General features: G+C 45.0%; 1 protein-coding gene across 3 annotated transcripts in view; it reads right to left on the bottom strand.

The window, feature by feature from the left end:
• Positions 1-531: 531 nt before the first annotated feature.
• The window catches only part of PDE4A (phosphodiesterase 4A), a 44,150-nt gene continuing 23,833 nt past the window's right edge, over positions 532-20,848 (bottom strand). For 2 of the 3 annotated variants that reach the window (XM_053464840.1, XM_053464841.1), the window contains 9 exons: positions 11,581-11,674; positions 6,941-7,119; positions 6,449-6,547; positions 5,763-5,927; positions 4,921-5,020; positions 4,282-4,436; positions 3,371-3,493; positions 3,018-3,200; positions 532-966 (listed from right to left, as the gene is read on the bottom strand). In XM_053464840.1, the coding sequence (XP_053320815.1) occupies positions 571-966; positions 3,018-3,200; positions 3,371-3,493; positions 4,282-4,436; positions 4,921-5,020; positions 5,763-5,927; positions 6,449-6,547; positions 6,941-7,119; positions 11,581-11,674 (1,494 nt within the window). In that variant the 3' untranslated portion in view covers positions 532-570. Of the gene's footprint in view, positions 967-3,017; positions 3,201-3,370; positions 3,494-4,281; positions 4,437-4,920; positions 5,021-5,762; positions 5,928-6,448; positions 6,548-6,940; positions 7,120-11,580; positions 11,675-13,499; positions 13,781-20,848 lie in introns of those variants that run through there. The other variant, XM_053464842.1, reaches the window with a different exon arrangement.

Below are 20,848 nucleotides of genomic sequence, written 5' to 3'. Positions count from 1 at the left end.
CCCAGGGAAATGCAACCGGCTCGGTTGTGCGAGAAGAACTCCTTTTGTGTCACGAACATTCTACTGATTAAATAAAAAAAAAAAATATATGAAGTTCCATAGAATAAAAAAAAAATAAAAATAAAATCACATTTCTATTCAATTCTTGATATTTCTTTTTTTGTGAAAAAAAATGGCTTTTCGCAGCAAGCGTAAAAATAGAAACGAAACTCGATTTCCTCGTTGCATCCGTTTGAAGGGAAAGAAAAAGAAAAATGTAGAAAAAGAAACATTAAAAAATAAAAATAAGTTAGTTTTTTTTGTTTTTGTTTTTTTTTTTTTAAGAGCATGTTGTAACTTTCTTATGGCAACAAACTCCTATTCTGTGCAAAGTATCTGAATCTACAGTAATCGTGTTTGTTCCCCTTGAGAATACAAAAAATAATAATTAAAAAAAATAAAACAAAAAATAAATAAATATGAAATTTGAAAAAAAAAGTTTTTGATCTCCATGTAAAACAGTTTTTTTTCCCCCATTGTTATTATAGAAGGTTTCTAAGTTTTTTTTATCTTTTATTTTTCCAGCAAAGTTCACGAATCCACAGGAGTTGTGATGTCTGAGAGCTCAGTCTGTTCCGTTTGTCCTTCCTGCATTGCGTCGTCCGCTCCGTCTTCGTGGATCTCGGGGTTTTGGATGTCGGCGGCTTCCAGGGGGCTGCCGCACTCCTCGTCCTCGATCCCGCTGTTCCGGTCTTTGTCGGAATCTTCCGCCTCCTCCTCCAGGGTGAGTTCAAACTGAAACTTTTCAATGCAAGCCTCCTCATCTTTGTCGGGGTCGTCCGGTGGCGGAGAGGGGCTCTGTGGAATCATGCCTTGGTACCAATCCCTGTTGTCCTCCAACGTGTCTAGAATATCCTGAGCATCCGGGTGTACCAGATCGGACCAGGTCTCCCACAGAGGGTGCACAATGTAGTCGATAAAGCCCACCTGTCGGTTACAAGAAACGCACATGCTTCAGACATCATTATTTATAAGTCATATTAAAAGTTAAGGACTCGTCGCCTAACAATGGTTAAGTATATTTTATAAAGACATCTCCATGTTCCATTTTAGAGCTTGGCCGGCCCTGTAAAACATATGCTCAAATCAGTGAACTTTCTCTTTCCTCATTGAATTATGCATTATACAGGGCCGGTTCTGCCATTCACACTGGAGAAACTTGGCACAGCTGTCCCTTCATAATGAATGGCGACGTGAGAGAGTAGAAACTACAAGTCTCCTGCTGACTCGCCGTTTAGCGAATAAACACCGTAGAGATTCTTTCCCTCTGCTCAATCACGCAGAGGTCACCAGGCTCCGTGAGAATGGCTGTTCATGGATCTAAAGCTGCTGCTGTTATAACGTTCCCAGCCACACATTTCCAACTGAAGATGTTTGCCCTCCTTGGTCACTGACTAAGTCCCCTCACTTTGAGATCTAGGTGCTTTAAGGCGTCCGCCTTAAACGTGAAGATGTAATATTTACGAGGAGATACGCGAGGGTCGTCCTGAAGCTCTGCACCCTAAATGACCAGTTTTTGAAAACGTTTATGGTTTCCAGGTGAAATGCGCTGAATATTTGCTCGGCCGACCTCCCCAACCCGTTATATCCAGAGTATGTCTGTATTTCCAGCCTCCAGAAGTCGCATTACCGCCATAAACGCCAGTATTCCGGATCGCTCCGTTATGCTGCCTTCCTATTGTGTCCTGAGTAGCCCAGCGCATGCGTGAAGAATTTCCTTTAAGCGCTCTATGCCTTGTTACCATGACAACTACTTGAATGGTTTTATTAATCCTAGTATCTTTGTCAAAAATGTTTAATTAGCGGCATATATATATATATATACGGAGTTAGAAGGATTCTTCTAACCCCACGGCATTACTGACATCAAAACCGTCTCCAGAGACCCGATGTCGCCAAAACTCCCAGCTCTGTGTACGTGGAGCAAAACAGGTTCTGGATTGCAAATATAAGAGACCCGATTAGAACACGCTGTTCTAGCTTTTCAACTGCTAACAGACCTGGAATATTCTTTATGCCTGTAATAGAGCGAGTATGTTCTGAGAGATGAACTACCCAGAACATTCTGTGGGATGACCTTCAGCGATAAGTTAACCAGAACATTCTACAGTATAACCTTCAATTATAACTTAACCAGAACATTCTACGGGATGACTCTTCAGCAAGAACTTAACCAGAACATTCTACGGGATGACTTCAGCAAGAACTTAACCAGAACATTCTGCGGGGTGACCTTTTGTAATAACTTAACCAGATCATTCTATGGGAGGACTCTTTAGCGATAACTCAACCGTTCTGGTTAGGTTATCATTGAAGGTCATCCTGTAGAATGTTCTATTCTACGGGATGACCTTCAATGATAACTTAACCAGAACATTTTGCAGTACGACTCTTCAGCGATAACTCAACCATAACATTCTATTTGATGACTCTTCAGCAATAACACAACCAGCACATTCTAGGGTAGGGGTGTCCAACCTGCGGCCCTCCAGCTGCTTCAGGACTACATCTCCCATACTCCTCAGCCAGCCCCTTAGCTGAAAGAGCATTATGGGAGATGTAGTCCTGCAGCAGCTGGAGGGCCGCAGGTTGGACACCCCTGTTCTAGGGGACAACTCTTCAGCAATAACTTAACCAAAACATTCTGCTGGATGACTCTTCAGCTATAACTTAAACCAGAACATTCTGGAGACACCAGGGAATTGACATGGCTCCCTTTTAAGGTGTGTGGTGGTTATTGCTGGATGTATCAGATCATTAATCCCATACTAACATTCACAAAATACGTATATTAAGAAGTTTGTCTGTTGTTTTTGGTCATTTCAATATCTTAAGTGTAATTTCTCTCAGAAAGTTTGCATCAATTCTTAGTAATAAATTCTTCCAGGATACTGGATATCATCCTTGTATCATTCACCATACTCTCTACAAGGTCCACGTCTTCTCCTGGATGCTAAGGACTGTCGATGACCTCTCACCTGGGATTTCTCCACGGAGGCGGTGTGCTTGTCACACATGGGGCTGATCTCCATCCCTCGCTCTCGTTCCTTGTCCCCCTGCCTGAAGAACTCCTCCAGAATGCGGTCGGTCCACTGGCGGTAAAGCTCCAGAGGCTTGGTTGGGTTGCTCAAGTCAGCACAGTGTACCATGTTACGGAGGACCTATAGCACAACAATAAAGAAATGTCTGGTTCAAAGGCGCAGTATTCCTTCCTAAAACCTAGGAAACTCATTCATTAAAGACATTGCAATTAACGCCACTCAGCCCTCTCATTCAGACCTCCTTCAGATGGTTGTACCTTTGGGCTATTGCGGAGCTCAGTGGACATTACCTGTATCCGGTCCGTGTAGTTATCTAGCAGCAACACACCAGAACTCGTTACTTTTTTGGTCTCCACCATGGTCTTCAGGTCAGCGAGCAAACTCATGTGTTTGGACATATCTGTCGCCAGGACCTGAAACCAAAACAAGGATCAGAAACCAAAGAAACGTCATGAACGTTATTCTACGGCTATTCTATACTTCCTTTGGATCTCTCACACCTTTAAATCGCTTTTACGCTACCGGCTTATTCTTGAGAACAATTTGTCTGGCTTTCTTTCCTTCCTTCACACCATCTCTGTTGGGAGTTGGTTCCATGTAATATTTATAGCACAGGAAAGCAGCTGCGTATACAAGTGATCCCCCGTTCCGATGGTGTCAGATCAGGTACATGCTGTACTGTCGTTGCCTGAAATGTTTCTAGCGAGCCATTCATTGATTCCCGGGGTTTCACAGCAGAGGACGCAGCAGCTGCCGGCGTTGCTCGCAAAACGATTTCCGTGATCACGGCAGACATTTTGGTATCAGATCTTAAACTATTTTGTCTCCGTAAAAGCTTGCACTTAACGGCTCCTCGTAGTAACCAGACATCCCAAAAATTGTGTATATTCAACCAACAGGGGAAAGCCAACCCCCATGAAGCTCAGCCAGCAGGGTAAACTACACTCAGCCTATTGAAAGCTTTGGCAACCCCTGGCTTAATCTTTAAGACCTATGCGATATAGTGAAAAATCTATAGGTTGTGTTAAATATCTTTTATTATTGTACACTAGAGGTATTTCGGTCCCCCTGTCCTCCTCTCTCCTGATTTCTGTACATATTGAGGAAGACCCTACGGCGGGGCTGATCCTGGGGAAGAGGTCTGGGCTAGCTGAGGAATCATTTAGCTCGCGTATGTACATATATACGGCCCCCCCCGTACCATGTCGATCACCATCTTCCTCATTGATTGTCGCTGCCGTTTGGTCAGGTTCTGGAAGATGTCACAATTCTCTTCCTGCAGCAGCTTAAAACCCACAGCCAGATGGTGATTCTCCAAAACCGACTCGTCGTTGTACATCAAAGCCAGCTCCGAATCTGTGGGACAGAAAAACACGAGTGTGATGGGAGTAGTGGTCCGCAGAAGCTGGGGCGCCAGCGAGGATCAACGGTGAGGATCCGTCGGGTGCGTATTATGTATGTATACAGCAAATGCCAGGCGCTCCTGTGCCCTGCCGTCATCGCACTGGAGTGGACCTCGCTGGCAGGGCTGTTGACTCAAAAGGATTTTCTACAAACATACATTTTAGGCCATAAAACCTTGAAATGTTTCCCAGATTCACAAACGTAAAACACCAACGGGGATAGCATTATTAAAAACAAAAAACAAAGGAAAAAGCCTATGGGCACGAAGAAAAATGCAGAAAAAAAGGTCAGAGGCATTAAGTCTGTCTGCCGGTTTGCGTTATTACAGGGCAGATGTTCTGAGTCGAGCCCCTCTGAGCCAATTCTGCGCGGCGGATTTCCTCGTGACACAGGACATAAGCTCTCTCAAAAAACGGAACATGGTGGATCCACTTACTTGTATTAATAAGAAACTGATTAGAAACGCCGGGATGGTCTACGTCATGGATGGCAGCTGCAAATAAAGCAGCCAGGATCTCCAGATCCGTAAACACCGCCTAGCAGCGAGACAGAGAGGGGAGAAAACGATTCCGTTAACCAGTTCCAGCCACACAATACACGGAACCTTCAGGAAACGCACACGTAACGGCAAACTTTCCTTACAACCACAGTACATGAACATGCGTGTAGCCAAAAGGGCAACCAACTCTGAACGTTTCCAGCGAGATGGCCAAACGGCGGCCAGGGTTCCACAGACTCATTTCTCGTTAGATACGTGTACTCGGTAGTCTATGAATCGCTCACCACGATACAAAACAGAAAAGACAAAGTCCAGCAAAAAAAATAAATAAAATATATCTAATGAAACCAAAATACGTGGACTTTGTCGCAGTGTTTGCTCTACACGGACAGCTGTTAAGCCAGGAGGTGTGGTGTATCGTTACGAGTGACATCGTGGTTGCTAGCCTCGGGTGTTTCGGCGGTATATTATTAATACTTGATGTCCGTAACTTCCCCCGAAGGCTCTTAATGTGGGATGTCGTGCCGGGCCGGGTCTTAGAAGAGGCTGTTCATACAGAGAGCACCACACTAGAGACTTGGTCCTAAGACCACCTCTGCTTGGGGGTAGGCTTGGGAGTCTCTAGCAACTACAGCGGACCATCCTTATCTCAGTCCTTCTGAGGAGATTATCCAAATAAGACTCAAGTAACTCAGTCAACCTCCTAACCCAGAATAACCCAGAAACCATAACCACGGCCCACGCGGACAATAGGACGCTGAAAAAGGGTTCTCGCGTACATCTAGCGCTGGCGTGGACAGGAGGACGTGCGTGGACTGCATGACGTCGGCCGCGTGCAAGCTGTTGTGGTACGCCACGTCCGCGTGGTAGTGGTCTTCCAGAGTCATGATGTACGTGATCAACGTGTCCACCGGTATCTTGAACGTTTTCAGTAACTCTCTCTCCTGTTAGAAACACATTCAAATAAGAATCTGAGTACAGACAGACCCCAGCAGAGTCAACACTTTTTTAGTATTTTACAAATACGGTAAGTACACATACACCATGTACAGTAACACACGTGTGTAACGTGTTAGGGGTCAGCCGGTGAACATGTGGCAGCATGCGTTTAGTAAATGAGACATCTGCTTGCGTCGCTGGGCAGTCGGTGTGCTGGGTCCGGTTACAGACGTATCTTGTTACTAGGCCTCACTGTTTACACCATACATTATTGATATTCGGGGGGGGGGGGTAATAGGGATGCACGTGGCCGGGGTATAATCCGGGAAGCTCCCTGCACTCTGAGGGGGTCTCTACAACCTCACATCGCCAGCTACGCTGCCTGTATACACAGCTTTAATGATTCGATTCTATCTCATGCGCGGCGCCCGATTCGGTCCTGCCATAAGCAGTGGCGCCGGTTTCTGCACCCGGAACATACAGTCTGTAGTTCAATAGAGCGGCACCAAAATCACAATACTCTTACCTGAAATATGGTGTACATTATACAGCTAAGAGGCCGGTTATTGGAATACTCCGCCACCCGGAATATATTAAGGCCCCACTTGTTTAAATTATCCAATTCCTGAGAATAAAGAGACAATAGAAAAACATGTTATGGATTACGGTGAAGAGGTTAGCGGAGCATCAGCCTCTCTCCATCTGTCTCCCTCGTGTCCAGAGAACCCCGTTCTGGAGTATTTCTCAACCAACCTGGAGGTCTCACAGGGCTCTAGGTCAGGTATCACATCAGGATTCACTGATACCCGAACTGTGAACTCAGTCTTGGGACCCGAAGATAAACTGATAGCCCTGTAGCCATCGATTAGCTATAATCAGTTACTTCCACAACCCTTACTCTGATCATACTCTATACCGATCTTCTATACCTTCTAAACCCCGATGTGCTCTGATCCTCCTCCTACATGGTTATGCCCCCCGTACCATAACAGTTTGTCCGCTGTTACGGCGTACCCACCTGGCCAAGAGGCTCTTCTTGATCTGTCTTCACTCCAAAGCGAGGGACGGTGGAGTTGGTTAAACTGGAGCTGTGCATGAGCTTCTTAACTCCGCTTATTTGGCACATCGGCTCCTGCTTCTTCTTCTTCTCTCTTTCCTTCTGCGTCGGGGACGGGATTTCCACATCGTTCTGTTTATCTGCGAGGAACAACCAACGCGTCTCTCAGAAGACGGCTCAAAAACAAGACAGCGTGAGGAGCACAAGCTGCCTGCACCCAAGCCACCGCACTCCTCGTCCTGCTTCGCTTTAAGGACTTTACCTGCGCTCTCCGACATTGAGATGCTAAGCCTTAGAAAACGGGTTCCGAGGGACAGAATAAATTGTCTCTCGAGGGTCTCCATCGGGTACAGCTAAGCCCAGCGCGTGGATGGCGGGTGCTGCTTTGGGAAGTGAGGTGTTGGTGCGTTGGGGGCCGCGTTTTAAAGGATAGAGAGAGAGGGGTGTATGTTACAGGAACAGCTGCCCGGTCTTTCCACAGATTCACTTTACGGGAAGCTTCGTGAAATTGGCCAGATTTATTAGCTCGGTAAACTGTAAACTCAGTAAAGGCTATACCGAGAAGATTTCCGCACACAAACACGGGCGAGTGACGGCAAAGTGACGAAATCCACGGTGCCACATTCAGAGATCTCATTTACTCAACCTTTACTCAGGCTTTATCCCACTTTCTGGAGCCTATTAGCAGGTACTGAGCAGATCGTAGGGTTAAGCACCCCAACTACCACGCAGGTGCCTCGTTTATGGCGTCCAGAGGGGGCTTTAAATTCAGCTCCATGGGACAGCCACGTTCGGACCCGGCACAACTGGGGTCATTTGGCGTAGTGGCGGGCGAAGCAATGTATGACCGAGTAACGGAATCGCAGATATTTAAGCCTCAGATGGTATTTTCTGAGCGCACGGATTCCTCGAAGACAAACTTGCCATTAATGAATAGAGACTAAACGGGAGGCCAATCAGGAAGAGGTGAACTGCATGCTGGGATGCATCATCACCATGGAACACTGTGAAGACACCAAGGGGGTAACGGGATGGCCCCTTTTCCGTCCTTCTTTGGTTATATTAAAGGTGACTCTGGGTGGCCAGGGGATGAGAACATAACAGTAGATGCCGACTTGGACCAGCAATGGCGCAGAGGGGCGCGTGGAAACATCTGTGCCACGGGAGGCATCACAACTATCTGCTCACCCAAACAACCCAGAGCTGGGACCAGTAGGGTGACTTCCTTACCCCGCCAGTGACACCCCTGCTTCAGACATGCCGTCAAATATTCGAACCCAACAAACACGCAGCAGTGTTTTGGTTCTTATTGTAATTAAACCGAGGTTGCGGAATGAATCAAAGAACACATGTGTAGACGTGTGTGAATTACCAGCACCGGGGATGTCTCCTTCTGAAAGAGACCCCTCAGCCCCAAACAGCGGGGGGGGGGAGGGTGTCTTTACGTTGCCTACAGACCTCCTCTCCTCGGCTCATTCTGTATATTTTAAAATGTTTCTATTTTCGAACCGGGGCCAAAATGAGGAAAGGGGGTTGGATGCGCGACCTCAAAGTCCGAGTAAAACGAGTCCCGCGACAGGAAGCTGCATATAAGATGTAAATATATTTATTTAATCCACTGCGGGGAACGGCACGATGCCTCGGACCTAAAGTCTTCTAGATTGTAAGCTCCTTGGGGCCTTTGTTTCTATAGGCCCAAACTGTTTGGTGATTCAATGCTTGTCCTGTTTATCCATTGTACAGGGCTGCAGAATATGATGGTGCTATAAAAAGCAATACAAAATAATAATAATAATGCACTACAGGGGACAAAGGGCATTAAAAGAACACATGAAAAGTACAAGGACTGCTTCCTTCTTCAGGACAGTTAGCTGCTCTTGGAGACCTAAACCAGAATGCGGCTCTTTCTTCCTGCGATGTCTTTCTTTATCGCAAGATAAAATGTGTCTGAATCGCCTGTCACCTGTATTCAAGCAGGGGTTCATTTACTTGTGATAAAAAAACCTGAACTGCGTGGCTCACATAACCCTTACACCCCCCCAAAAAAAACATCTCCAAGATGAAGACTTCTGTTAATTCTTAGATGCAGACTTAAAGCTAAAAAAAAAAGTCTCTCTCCAGTCGACTGAAATAAACGACAAAGGAATCAGTGCTCTCCGGGGTCTACAGATCCGGCCGGGGGGATGGAGCAGAACGTTCCCACAGCTGGGACTTTTTAAAGGAGGACTAAACATACATTAAGAGCAGCAAGAGATGAATAATAGAGCTCTTTGCATCATTCCCACGTCAGAGCTTTATTAATACATGATGGGATTACCGCCTGCAACTGGAAACTTTCCGTATGCGTGAGAAAAAAAGAACAAAACCTCTGACCTTCTTATTACATACTGTCGAGGTTATAAGGAGTAATGGGAGGAGTTACAGAGTAATGGGAGGAGCTACACTGAGTAATGGGAGGAGCTACAGGGAGGAGTTACACGGAGTAATAAGATGAGATACAGGGAGGAGTTTTACCGAGTAATGGGAGGAGATACAGGGAGGAGTTTTATGGAGTAATGGGAGGAGTTATACAGACTAATGGGAGGAGATACAGGGAGGAGTTATACAGAGTAATGGGAGGAGATACAGGCAGTGGTTATATGGAGTAATGGGAGGAGTTACAGGGAGGGTTATATGAATAATGGGAGGAGTTACAGGGAGGGTTATATGAATAATGGGATGAGTTAAAGGGAGGGTTATCTGAAGCGTTATGTTACAATGGGAGGAGTTACAGGGAGGGTTATATGTTTTAAAGGGAGGAGTTACAGGGAGGGTAATATAGACTGATGGGGGGTGTTACAGGGAGGCTTATAAAAGTAATAGGAGGAGTTACAGGGAGGGGTTATATACAGTAATGGGAGGAGTTAAAGGGAGGGTTTTATGGAGTAATGTGAGGAGTTACATGGAGGGGTTATATGAGTAATGGGAGGAATTAAAGGGAGGGTTATATGGAGTAATGGGAGGAGTTATATGGCATAATTGGAGGTCCTATCCAATGAGCAGAGACTGTCGCCACTACATTTATTACCAAACAGTTCTGTTTATTCCCATAGACCTGCTCTATAAACGCTGTAAATGGCACAGTTATTTCTGTCCCTCACATTCATGACCTTGACTTTATCTGCGCAGAATGACATCTATAACTTATCCATTAGTCTAAACATCCTACCGATAAAGGAATAAAAACATAGAGCGAAAGTAAAAACAAACCCCACAAACCAAAGTTGAACCCGTGCATGCGCTGGTGTCATTAACTGTGTGATACCCGGGAACACGTGCTTTCGGACAGAAGCGTGACCAAATGTGACTAGGCCACAAGTCTCTGCAGGCAAAGCCGCTCCCTTTCACCTAGCCGGCCCATTTGTGTGGAGAGACTCGCGGAGCTAGGTGAGGACCTTCCATAGTTCTCTGGGCCAGCATAAAAGTGAAGGGTGATATCCGTGGCAACTGCGTCACCCCACTAAACAGAGGAAAACATAGGGAAAAGAGGTGCCTTACCTCCTAGAAACATGGATCATTTCTGTCAAAGGCAAAAGTTAGTCTGGATTAAGGTTTATCAGAAGGCATTCCATCACAAGGAACCGATGGGGTTTATTACGCACAGTGACAGTTGTTTTTCAGATGTAAGAATAAAATATATTTTCACGTGTTTCTAGAGGCTATCGCTGCCGTACCAGATTCTGCTAGTTCTACAACAAAAAAAGGAATATAGACAAATCCAGACGTACTGAAGCACTCATCAGCAGGGGGCACGGGGGGTGAGTGGGGTATACTAGGGAACCATAACCCCCAGGATGCTTTCATTCATTCCCTGCCCCAATGTGCACAGGAAACGACTGATCCCTCTTTGCTTTATTTTTTATTATTATTCATTTCGTTTTTTAAGGGAAAGATGGGCGATGGTTGTCTTATTTTTTTGAGTTTCAGGAGAGGACATGAAGGGTCACAAGCCATTGCATGCACTGCCTGAAGCAGATGCAACTTCCGTTCAGTCTGGTGTTAACCCTTAAATAAACTGACCGATCAACTTCTTAGTAAATACATCCAATTGTGCTTTTCAATTGCAGATCGGCCAAACACAACACGGTACCTAATCTACCCACAAAAATGGCAAACAATCAGCCATCAATGTATCTCAAGAACCACATGCCCACTAAGACTGATCCCCAGCAGATGCAGGAATCCATGTCTACGCTGCATTATACAGTGTGACTGAAGGTGGGAAAGAACTGGCAGGATCAACGTAAAATACAGGAGATATAGGAGATGTCAAAAGCAGATATACCAGTGGTGTTAAATAATAACTGATAACTTGAGTGCTACATACCTGATCACAATCAATTCATCCCTACATGCTATAACTCTGGTGCTCCACTAAAGTGTATTAGACACATGTTACAGAACCAAGAGGCGGACTGGGAATAACCTAATTTACTGGACACTGATACTCAGGAACCATACCAGCTGCTGGATGAACATGGTCTCTTAGACAATGACTCCATGAACAACATGCTTACATGTCACACACGGTGCAGAGACACCCAGAGGGAAAACAGACTCACCAAGAAAGGTGTTGGAGATGTATTCTGAGACCTGGTTCCCTGATCGGCTCATTTCAGACAGGTGGGAGAGCTCACGGTTCAGCATTCTTTTGAACTGTGGGAAAAAGTGGTTTAGAAATTAATATGGATTATTAATGAGTATATCAAGAAATGTGGCCACTACTGGGGTTCCTTTCTGTTACATTATACACAGTGCAGGGCTCCTCTGGGGTGGATCCCAGTAATATCTGTATTTATACCGCCCCTTTCTGCTACATTATACACACTGCGGGGCCCCTTTGGGGTGGATCCCAGTAATATCTGTATTTATACAGCTCCTTTCTGTTACATTATACACAGTGCAGGCCCCTCTGGGGTGGGATCTCAGTAATATCTGTATTTATACAGCTCCTTTCTGTTACATTATACACAGTGCGGGCCCCTCTGGGGTGGATCCCAGTAATATCTGTATTTATACAGCTCCTTTCTGTTACATTATACACAGTGCAGGGTCCCTCTGGGGTGGATCCCAGTAATATCTGTATTTATACAGCTCCTTCTGTTACATTATACACAGTGCGGGCCCCTCTGGGGTGGATCTCAGTAATATCTGTATTTACACAGCTCCTTTCTGTTACATTATGCACAGTGCGGGGCCCCTCTGGGGTGGGATCTCAGTAATATCTGTATTTATGCAGCCCCTTTCTGCTACATTATACACAGTGCGGGGCCCCTCTGGGGTGGGATCTCAGTAATATCTGTATTTATACAGCTCCTTTCTGTTACATTATACACAGTGCGGGGCCCCTCTGGGGTAGGATCTCAGTAATATCTGTATTTATGCAGCCCCTTTCTGTTACATTATACACAGTGCAGGGTCCCTCTGGGGTGGATCCCAGTAATATCTGTATTTACACAGCTCCTTTCTTTTATATTATACACAGTGCGGGGCTCCTCTGGGGTGGATCCCAGTAATATCTGTATTTATACAGCTCCTTCTGTTACATTATACACAGTGCGGGGCTCCTCTGGGGTGGATCCCAGTGATATCTGTATTTATACAGCTCCTTTCTGTTACATTATACACAGTGCGGGGCTCCTCGGGGGTGGATCCCAGTAATATCTGTATTTACACAGCGCCTTTCTGTTACATTATACACAGTGCGGGCACCCTCTTGGGGGGATCCCAGTAATATCTGTATTTACACAGCTCCTTTCTTTTACATTATACACAGTGCAGCCCCTCTGGGGTGGATCCCAGTAATATCTGTATTTATACAGCTCCTTTCTGTTACATTATACACAGTGCGGGGCTCCTCTGGGGTGGATCCCAGTAATATCTGTATTTATACAGCTCCTTTCTGTTACATTATACACAGTGCGGGGCTCCTCTGGGGTGGATCCCAGTAATATCTGTATTTATACAGCTCCTTTCTGTTACATTATACACAGTGCGGGGCTCCTCTGGGGTGGATCCCAGTAATATCTGTATTTATACAGCTCCTTTCTGTTACATTATACACAGTGCGGGGCTCCTCTGGGGTGGATCCCAGTAATATCTGTATTTATACAGCTCCTTTCTGTTACATTATACACAGTGCGGGGCTCCTCTGGGGTGGATCCCAGTAATATCTGTATTTATACAGCTCCTTTCTGTTACATTATACACAATGCCGCCCCCTATGGAGTGGGATCTCAGACTTAATTAATGGAACAGAAGACTTTTCAAATTTACAGATGAAAGGATGAAACCCGTGTTCTGGAGCCTCACACAACCCTCCGGCATACACACTAGTAAAACAATTGTAGCAAATACTGAATGTTCCGTCTTCTTCAATATAACTGTATCTGTATCTAAACGTATAGATTACAGCACATTACAAATAATGTAACATATACTCAGCATCATTGTATGGCGGTAATTTGGCAGTCCGGCGTACCTTGATGTAGCCCCAGGATACGGAGCGCAGGTAATTGGTATCCGGCATGGTGAGAAGGTGATGGTTGTGCCCAGGGTAGTGTACGTTCCACAGAGGCAGGACCGGTCCCCCGTTTACACCATCAAACCCCCCCTCCTATCTCCCCATTCCCAGTGTCTCTGCTCTGCGTTATTTGGCTTCCTTGCTTTATTGGTATTACATTCTCCTTTCCTCTCTCTCACAGTTCTGGATTTTTTGTGCCTCCCCCTTATCTATCCCTTCCCTATATCTGAAGTCTTTCTATCCTATGTTCCTGAACCTGGCTACCCCTCTTACGGTTTCCTTCATCCTCTGCGTCTTTACAAGCCTCCACTACCAGTGACCCCTGTCCGCTCGCAGCCTCCCCTCTTGGTTCCACTTTACTGGTCTTGTGTCCTCCTTTCTCTTCTCCTAGAGATGTATCTTCCCTGCCCCCTTTTCCTTGAGTCTTTCTTCTCTCCCTGGGATATCTCTCCCCTCTGCCCTGTCTGCATGTTCTGTCCCCTCTGCCCTGCTTGCGTGTTCTGTCCTCTCAGTCCTCCCTGCGTGGTCTGTCCCCTCCGTCGTCTGCTCCCTGAGGGGTTTCTCCTCTCCGTCCCCTTCTCCCGGAGGGGTTTCTCCTCTCCCCCCCCTGAGGGGTTTCTCCTCTCCGTCCCCTTCTCCCTGAGGGGTCTGTCCTCTCTCTCCCCCTCTCGTTGAGGGGTCTGTCCTCTCTCCTCGCTCTTGCTGGGGAGTCTCTCTGCTTTGTCCACCCTCTGGTGAGGGGTCACTCCTCTCTGCCCCACCGTCACAGATATATTTTTCCTGTGAGTAGTCTCTTCTCTCTGTGTTATTCAGCTCCTTGTCTGTCCCGGATCCTGCTATAACTCACCCTCTTCCTCCCTGTCAGCTTATCCTGTAACTTTACCATCCTGCATTTCCCTCGTACAACCCCTCCCGGGAATCCCCTCTCCACCCACCACTCTTTTAAAACATCAGGAAGGACGGGTTAGAGCCTACAATGGGTCAAGTTACCAGTTAAGGTGGAGACTTAATGCATCCACTAGTGCGAGAATAATGATGCTGAGTATCTATTAGACTTGGGTCTTCGTGGGGGAAAAGATCTTCGTACTCCACAAATATTCGCCCCGTTCCTGTGTTCGGTTCGGGTGAATATTCGTGTACATTGTTCGTGTTCGTTGTTTTCTTCGTTTTTTGCCATTTTTTTGTAGAAGGGGTTAATACGGGGTTAACGCGGTATGCACTACGCAGCAGCTTTGGCGCCAGGATTTTAAATGTCCGTACGGGGTACTCTATTGGTCGCTGGCAGGGGCCTCCTCTGCCATCAACCAATGAAGTGGACCTGCACTTCAGTGGTTGATGGCAGACGAGCCCCCTGCTGGCGACCAATAGAGTCGCTCGTACAGACTTTTAAAATCCTGGCGCCGCAACTTGGCCAAGAGAGACCACTGGTCTCCCCGCTCCAAGAGTTAAAGGTCCGTACGAACGACCAATAGAGTCGCTTGTACGGACATTTAACTCTTGGAGCGGGCCCAGGCCAAGTTGCGCTGTCAGGAGTTAAAGGGCCGAGCGAGTGAGTCTATTGGTTGCCTGCAGGGGCCTCCTCTGGCATCTACTAATTGGTTGATGCCAGAGGAGGCCCCTGTAGGTGACCAATAGACTCACTCGCTAGGCCCTTTAACTCCTGATGATGGACCTACGGACCCCGTTAACCCCTGCGATGCTGCGTAGATAAGGTAGGGTAGATGGGAAAGGGAACAGGGACATTAGTAAACAAAGACGGACACGGAGATTCTTTATGTTGTGTGTCTTCGTCTATGTTTTGCTGCCGCCATGTTTGTATGTTCGGTATTCGGGCTGAACAACGAAAACGCACCCTTTGTGTTCGTTTTCACACTCTCCCGAATACGAATGCACAAGTCTAGTATCTATACACTGATAATGAACCCCGCGCTGTATAATAATACCGAGTATCTATACACTGATAATGAACGCCCCGCGCTGTATAATAATACCGAGTATCTATACACTGATAATGAACCCCCCGCGCTGTATAATAATACCGAGTATCTATACACTGATAATGAACCCCGCGCTGTATAATAATACCGAGTATCTATACACCAATAATGAACGCCCCGCGCTGTATAATAATACCGAGTATCTATACACTGATAATGAACGCCCCGCGCTGTATAATAATACCGAGTATCTATACACTGATAATGAACGCCCCGCGCTGTATAATAATACCGAGTATCTATACACTGATAATGAACGCCCCGCGCTGTATAATAATACCGAGTATCTATACACTGATAATGAACCCCGCGCTGTATAATAATATCGAGTATCTATACACTGATAATGAACGCCCCGCGCTGTATAATAATACCGAGTATCTATACACTGATAATGAACCCCGCGCTGTATAATAATACCGAGTATCTATACACTGATAATGAACGCCCGGCGCTGTATAATAATACCGAGTATCTATACACTGATAATGAACGCCCCGCGCTGTATAATAATACCGAGTATCTATACACTGATAATGAACGCCCCGCGCTGTATAATAATACCGAGTATCTATACACTGATAATGACCCCCGCGCTGTATAATAATACCGAGTATCTATACACTGATAATGAACGCCCCGCGCTGTATAATAATACCGAGTATCTATACACTGATAATGAACGCCCCGCGCTGTATAATAATAACGAGTATCTATACACTGATAATGAACGCCCCGCGCTGTATAATAATACCGAGTATCTATACACTGATAATGAACGCCCCGCGCTGTATAATAATACCGAGTATCTATACACTGATAATGAACCCCGCGCTGTATAATAATACCGAGTATCTATACACTGATAATGAACCCTGCGCTGTATAATAATACCGAGTATCTATACACTGATAATGAACCCCGCGCTGTATAATAATACCGAGTATCTATACACTGATAATGAACCCTGCGCTGTATAATAATACCGAGTATCTATACACTGATAATGAACGCCCTGCGCTGTATAATAATACCGAGTATCTATACACTGATAATGAACGCCCCGCGCTGTATAATAATACCGAGTATCTATACACTGATAATGAACCCCCCCGCGCTGTATAATAATACCGAGTATCTATACACTGATAATGAACCCCGCGCTGTATAATAATACCGAGTATCTATACACTGATAATGAACCCTGCACTGTATAATAATACCGAGTATCTATACACCGATAATGAACGCCCCGCGCTGTATAATAATACCGAGTATCTATACACTGATAATGAACCCCGCGCTGTATAATAATACCGAGTATCTATACACTGATAATGAACCCCGCGCTGTATAATAATACCGAGTATCTATACACTGATAATGAACGCCCCGCGCTGTATAATAATACCGAGTATCTATACACTGATAATGAACGCCCCGCGCTGTATAATAATACCGAGTATCTATACACTGATAATAACCCCCCCGCGCTGTATAATAATACCGAGTATCTATACACTGATAATGAACCCCGCGCTGTATAATAATACCGAGTATCTATACACTGATAATGAACGCCCCGCGCTGTATAATAATACCGAGTATCTATACACTGATAATGAACCCCGCGCTGTATAATAATAACGAGTATCTATACACCGATAATGAACGCCCCGCGCTGTATAATAATACCGAGTATCTATACACTAATAATGAACGCCCCGCGCTGTATAATAATACCGAGTATCTATACACTGATAATGAACCCCGCGCTGTATAATAATACCGAGTATCTATACACTGATAATGAACGCCCCGCGCTGTATAATAATACCGAGTATCTATACACTGATAATGAACCCCGCGCTGTATAATAATACCGAGTATCTATACACCAATAATGAACGCCCCGCGCTGTATAATAATACCGAGTATCTATACACTGATAATGAACGCCCCGCGCTGTATAATAATACCGAGTATCTATACACTGATAATGAACCCCGCGCTGTATAATAATACCGAGTATCTATACACTGATAATAAACCCCGCGCTGTATAATAATACCAGGTATCTATACACTGATAAAGAACGCCCTGCGCTGTATAATAATACCGAGTATCTATACACTGATAATGAACCCCGCGCTGTATAATAATACCGAGTATCTATACACTGATAATGAACGCCCCGCGCTGTATAATAATACCGAGTATCTATACACTGATAATGAACCCCCCGCGCTGTATAATAATACCGAGTATCTATACACTGATAATGAACGCCCCGCGCTGTATAATAATAACGAGTATCTATACACTGATAATGAACGCCCCGCGCTGTATAATAATACCGAGTATCTATACACTGATAATGAACGCCCCGCGCTGTATAATAATACCGAGTATCTATACACTGATAATGAACGCCCCGTGCTGTATAATACCGAGTATCTATACACTGATAATAACCCCCCCGCGCTGTATAATAATACCGAGTATCTATACACTGATAATGAACCCCGCGCTGTATAATAATACCGAGTATCTATACACTGATAATGAACCCCCGCGCTGTATAATAATACCGAGTATCTATACACCGATAATGAACGCCCCGCGCTGTATAATAATACCGAGTATCTATACACTAATAATGAACGCCCCGCGCTGTATAATAATACCGAGTATCTATACACTGATAATGAACCCCGCGCTGTATAATAATACCGAGTATCTATACACTGATAATGAACGCCCCACGCTGTATAATAATACCGAGTATCTATACACTGATAATGAACCCCGCGCTGTATAATAATACCGAGTATCTATACACCGATAATGAACCCCCCGCGCTGTATAATAATACCGAGTATCTATACACTGATAATGAACGCCCCGCGCTGTATAATAATACCGAGTATCTATACACTGATAATGAACGCCCCGCGCTGTATAATAATACCGAGTATCTATACACTGATAATGAACCCCCGCGCTGTATAATAATACCGAGTATCTATACACCGATAATGAACCCCGCGCTGTATAATAATACCGAGTATCTATACACTGATAATGAACCCCGCGCTGTATAATAATACCGAGTATCTATACACTGATAATGAACGCCCCGCGCTGTATAATAATACCGAGTATCTATACACCAATAATGAACGCCCCGCGCTGTATAATAATACCGAGTATCTATACACTGATAATGAACCCCGCGCTGTATAATAATACCGAGTATCTATACACCGATAATGAACGCCCCGCGCTGTATAATAATACCGAGTATCTATACACTGATAATGAACCCCCCGCGCTGTATAATAATACCGAGTATCTATACACTGATAATGAACCCCGCACTGTATAATAATACCGAGTATCTATACACTGATAATGAACGCCCCGCGCTGTATAATAATACCGAGTATCTATACACTGATAATGAACCCCGCGCTGTATAATAATACCGAGTATCTATACACTGATAATGAACGCCCTGCGCTGTATAATAATACCGAGTATCTATACACTGATAATGAACCCCGCGCTGTATAATAATACCGAGTATCTATACACTGATAATGAACGCCCCGCGCTGTATAATAATACCGAGTATCTATACACTGATAATGAACGCCCCGCGCTGTATAATAATACCGAGTATCTATACACTGATAATGAACCCCCGCGCTGTATAATAATACCGAGTATCTATACACTGATAATGAACGCCCCGCGCTGTATAAAGTTAACTAGTTCTATAGACTGGTAATGATGTTAAGGTAAATATGATAAGATCACCTTTGCATGGATGAAAAAAGACTCAAAGATTGGATATAGATCACAAAATATTTCTATCTTTTCCCGGTCAGGGCACACACTATACTTTCTGCCATCTCTGATCTTTATGGACAAGCAATCCTTCTCCCTTTCCTAATGAAATGAACCTTCATAGCTCCCTTAAATCACATTATCATACCCCCTGACATCTGAAACAGTCCGAGAGGAACACTTTTTAGGGGGTGCCGGCGTCTTAGGCAACTTGATATATTTTACATAAATGCCTACCAATGGGTTAAATTATTTAGCCCAAGAACAGTGCATGCCATAATTTGCAAACAGATTTCTGAACAAAGTTATAGCAGGTTTTGCACGGATTTAATCTGGATTTTAAGCATCATTGAAGCCTCCTGCAAAAGTGGCCAGATCAATAAAGAATGGCCGAGGGATCTTTATCCAAAAAGACTGAAGACTTTATCTTGCAGGTATTCATTATACAGAGCGCAGCCACCTTTGGGCTGGAGGCTCCAGCAATGTCCGTAAAACCATACAGCTTACTACTACTATATATAACCAGATGTGGGGCTTCCACACGTAGAATGCCTTCATCGGGACAGCTACATAAACACGCAAACAGGTATTATTTCAGAACTACGATACTCCACGAGGTTTGTTTGAGCTAAATAATAAAACCTTCAAGCCAAAGCAACTGAGCGGACAGCTGCTTCCCACCTACGACCAAGGCTGGATTCCCCATAAAGGCACCTAACAGTCACTCGAAGAGAAATCCCTTCATTACAAGTCTGTAGGACCCACTCAGAGATCCAGCTCCAAATTCTAGTGAACCAAGATGACATTGGCTTGATAAGGTCAGCCGTGTTTCCATCATGAATGTATGGGGTGGAAGGTCGGAATGCTTTTGGAAGCAGATACAATTTAGATTGGACACGATGGTCGCTGTCCAGAACGCCGAGTGACCTGCTCTTTAATGTATGGGGGACATCTATCACCCTAAAAAAACACCAAGCACAGAGATGCCTTCAAAGAATTTCCACCAAAGGCCTTATGACCAAAGAGGCACCATGGGCCACATCCACAACGCAGCGTTTGGCCGCAAGCTCCGCAATCGGATTGTATGTTTCTGTGTTCTGTGTAACACAATAGCGAGGAACATAAACAAGGAGGACAGGGAAGGTCACGGTGAGGAGTTAAGGCAGATGTGGTGGCATGAGGTGAGTTCATGGAAATGCCTCACAGCAGGGTTCATAATAAAAGCAAATTTGTAGAACTCGTACGAGGAGATACGAAATACCAGTCGAAGATCTGTGGTCAATGGCAAAGATGTCAGACCATAAGGACGATATCTACTCAAAGACAGACAGGGTTCTTCCTGGCTCTACGAACATTCACATACCATAATTATATATATATATACAGTTATTAAAGTAATTATTTCCGTATGTCGAATACATGAATTCTTTACATTAAACGTGAAGGGTGGATGCATGA

Source organism: Spea bombifrons, chromosome 4, assembly GCF_027358695.1.
Source record: "Spea bombifrons isolate aSpeBom1 chromosome 4, aSpeBom1.2.pri, whole genome shotgun sequence".
In the NCBI taxonomy this organism is placed as follows: domain Eukaryota; kingdom Metazoa; phylum Chordata; class Amphibia; order Anura; family Pelobatidae; genus Spea; species Spea bombifrons.
The sequence above is the reverse complement of the archived record's forward strand: the minus strand, read 5'-3'. Positions and strand labels throughout refer to the sequence as shown.